Raw genomic sequence first — 3,651 nt, forward strand, 5'->3', positions numbered from 1 at the left:
CATAAATATTTATACAAACACATTCCCGATCAAATTTAAAATCCTACCAATATCCAAATATTCTCACGGATAAATTCATATATTGAACAATTCAACCAAAAATTCCAGATTTCGTTATTTTTTTTTTTTTTTCTCCAAGACGACTTTTCACCAGAAATTCAATTTCCCCTCGTGCCAACATTCGTCTCATTGACAATGAAAGATAACAATCGTCCACGAAATACTTTCATTCCGCAAATGGACTGCACCGTTCAACATTGCTAACTTGGATCATTCTGGCCGATCTTCGTAAAATTCCACCGAGTTTAAATTTAATTCAACCTTTGGGAATCTTTCTCCGTGGATAACGACCGAAAAATGTAATTCGAGGATTATCCTCAACTGGCCAAAGTTTTTCTTTATTTCACGCGCGGCGTTAAATTTTCATTCGACTTTATGCACCACGTATTCCACCGATACCCATAATCGTGTAATTGGAGAGACACAGAGAGTCTGGAAACGGGAGAATTTTCACAAGCTTCGACGTTAACACCAATGTCCTAATTGGCTTTCGAGCTTCTGCAAATCTCTGACCGTCCAATCTTCTTCCATCCCCGACGTTTCTGACGTATTTGCATAATTGCTCCTTCCAATTGTCTTCGATAATTTCATCGCGCTCCGAATTTTGGTATTCGATTCGTGGATAAAGATCCGAATTAACACTTCTGCTGGCGCGTGATGCTCTTGAACACAAATTCAATCCACTCGGGATTATTCGAGGAATTTAAGAAATGTAAGGAATTCAAATTAGTTTCAAGGAACTCAAAGAATCCAAGCAATCCAAAGGATTCAAGATTTTCGAAGATTTTAAACAATCCAACAGGTTCGAATCTGATGATAATGATTAATAAAGGATCAACAACTCTGAAGAATAATAATAATCTTTGAAAATATCAAAGATCGCCTTGGACACATTTTGTTAGAAAAACACGTTCGAAAAATCTCTACTTTCTGTTCCTTATCCTCAAACTTCCATATCAGATTTTGAAGAAACACAATAGTTAATCGATACTGAGTGTTTTAACGTTAAACAAGTTTCATACGTGTTCGTATAATTCTTGTGTGGAGGATCGTGTTGCTCGAAGTGGAACAATTACATGCTCGTTTAGACACGCACTGACGTTTCGAGGATATTCGCGAATTATCGCGAAATTTTCACCACTTGTCGCTCTAAAATTTAATATTTTAAGCTCCAATATAGATCTGCCATTTCGCTCGATATTTGGCAATATTTTATTATGGGGAAAAAAAAGAGCACACTGCGGAGAGGTTCGTGGATTAATCAACGATTCGTAAGAAATTGAAAATTCATCAACGTGAAATGAAATCGTTGTAACGATGGAAAATTCGTGACTTGAAAACTATCGTATCGACGTCGAGCGTGCGCGAAAATTGATATTAAAAAAAAAAAAAAGGAAAAAGAAAATTAAAAAAAAAAAGGCTACGTCAAATACACACGAAAATTCGGACCGAAAAACGGGAAAAGTCCGGGGAAAAAACATTGCATCGATGTCAAATGCATCTGCAACATTCGGTGATGCGGCGATGAACGAGAAATGTATAACCACAAATAAATATCTAAACGTCGCTGATAAAATTTCATAGAAATTTTATCGATAGAGAAATTGTTCGAATCAAACGTTTTTCTTGAATTGAATTAAACGTTAAATCGAAGAATCGTTGAAAGATCCACACGAGAATCCTCTCTACTGTATCCTGGAGCAATTTCAATTTCCATTTATTTTTATCATACACGATGATTAGCAACAAATTTATCGTCCAGAAAATATTTGTTCGTGTATAAGTTTTTCAATGAAAAAATCGAGCGAAATCGCAGCTAGAAGAAGATCGTCCGTCGAACGCAGGATAAGTTCGCAGAAACACTTTCTTCGTGGCGATGTAACACCGATCGATTTAATTGAAGATCGTGAGTTACGCGAGTCGATTGATCGGCGGACATAAATAGAAAAGAAAGGAAAAGAAAAAAAGAAAACAAGAGACAAAAGAAAAATTAACCAGGCGTGAGAAGGAAGGGGAGAGGAGAGGAAATTGAACGAGATCGGTGATTGAACGCAGCGGTGTTCGATGGATGCGGGTTAAATCGGGTGTGACCAGCGTGGTTGAAAGAAACGAAACTTAAAATTCGAAAAGAAAAAACGACAAGGGCGTAAGGAACGAAAGAAGAAGCTGAAACGAGTTAATCGCGTTCGATCGAGATTTCGATTTTAAAAAATTGAAAGAAGAAGAAAAAAAGAAGAAAAATATATACAAAAAAAGCACGAAAATGAACAAAGCAGCCGAATTCACTATGCGAAACTGAATAATCTATCGAAATCGCGTGATTTCAAGAGAACAAAACAAGTCGAGGAAACTATGGCCTGCGCGGAACGCTGGTCGCTAGGTGGCTCTGCTGTGTCTCGATTCGTTTTCTACCATTTAAAACGATCTCTTGTAATTTACTTAATCTCGAAACGAGGATAGTTGATAGTCAATTCGTTAAACTCGAGTTAAAAGCACGAAGGAAGGAAAAAAAGAAAAAAATTTCTCTCTTTTCCTTTTCTCGATCGAGATAAAATTATTCGACGAAAGAGCTTTTCCCTCTTGGAACGGACAGAATAATATTGGCAAATTTAACCTTTCTGGGGGAAACTTCGCCCCAGATCCAGAATGAATTATAGCGGAAACACAATTGGATTGTTTATTATCTTTAATCTCTGACCAAAAGGAAATCCGCAACGATATTTTCTCGCAAATCTCGCTAGATAAATCTGGCATCGAGCATGATACCATTAATTATCGGCCTCCGATTAATTAACCGAGGCAAGACGTACTTCCGGTCCAGCAGAACTCGCCGCGGTGACGCGTTCGCGCTCGCGCTGCCACACAAACAGGAGGAAACACTGGCAAAAGAAGAATAAGAAGAAACAAAGGCGGTAAAAAAGAAGTAAAAAAAAAAAAAGTATAAAAAAGAAGAAATCGAAAGAAAACCTAGTTAAATCGGATGTATATATCTATGTACATCGAGATATCGGTATACATGTTTTTCTCTTTCTCTTTCTTTTTCTAAAGCGTACAAATGTGCGCGAAAAAATAAAAAAAAAAAAAGTATAAAAAAGAAGAAATCGAAAGAAAAACTAGTTAAATCGGATGTATATATATATGTACATCGAGATATGCGTATACATGTTTTTCTCTTTCTCTTTCTTTTTCTAAATCGTGCAAATATGCACGCAATAATGAATAATAAATAGTACACAAGTGTGTATCACATGGTGTACATATATATATAAATCCATTTGTCGTCTGGTATTTGAGATTGGGTTATTTTGGCTCGTTTCGATTACAAAAAAAAAAAAAAAAGAAAAAGAAAGAGAGAAGGAAGAAATATTAGGAGCAAAAGAAAACAACAAAAAAAAAAGATAGTGAGAAAAATAAAAATGAAAAGAACTCTCTTTGCGTCTCAAGTAAGTCGTCGACTCTCTCAATGGGGACTTACCGTTCTTTTTTTGGACAACGACTTTCGCTGCGACTTTACGGGGGTTGCATATGCCGAACAACGGAGTTTTGAGTGGAGTAGTAGTAGTAGTAGTAGTAGTAGTAGTAGTAGTAGTA

The 3,651-nt window shown here is 36.4% G+C and overlaps 1 protein-coding gene across 4 annotated transcripts in view; it reads right to left on the bottom strand.

Moving 5' to 3' along the window:
- The window catches only part of LOC102681671 (serine/threonine-protein phosphatase 2B catalytic subunit 2-like), a 77,761-nt gene that overhangs the window by 17,879 nt on the left and 56,231 nt on the right, over positions 1-3,651 (bottom strand). For 2 of the 4 annotated variants that reach the window (XM_031508734.1, XM_031508735.1), the window contains exon 9: positions 3,536-3,568. The exons of the other annotated variants lie outside the window; for them this stretch is intronic. In XM_031508734.1, the coding sequence (XP_031364594.1) occupies positions 3,536-3,568 (33 nt within the window). The remainder of the gene's footprint in view (positions 1-3,535; positions 3,569-3,651) is intronic. 4 annotated transcript variants of the gene reach the window in all.

This window comes from Apis dorsata, unplaced genomic scaffold (assembly GCF_000469605.1).
Source record: "Apis dorsata unplaced genomic scaffold, Apis dorsata 1.3 scaffold_99, whole genome shotgun sequence".
NCBI classification, from domain to species: domain Eukaryota; kingdom Metazoa; phylum Arthropoda; class Insecta; order Hymenoptera; family Apidae; genus Apis; species Apis dorsata.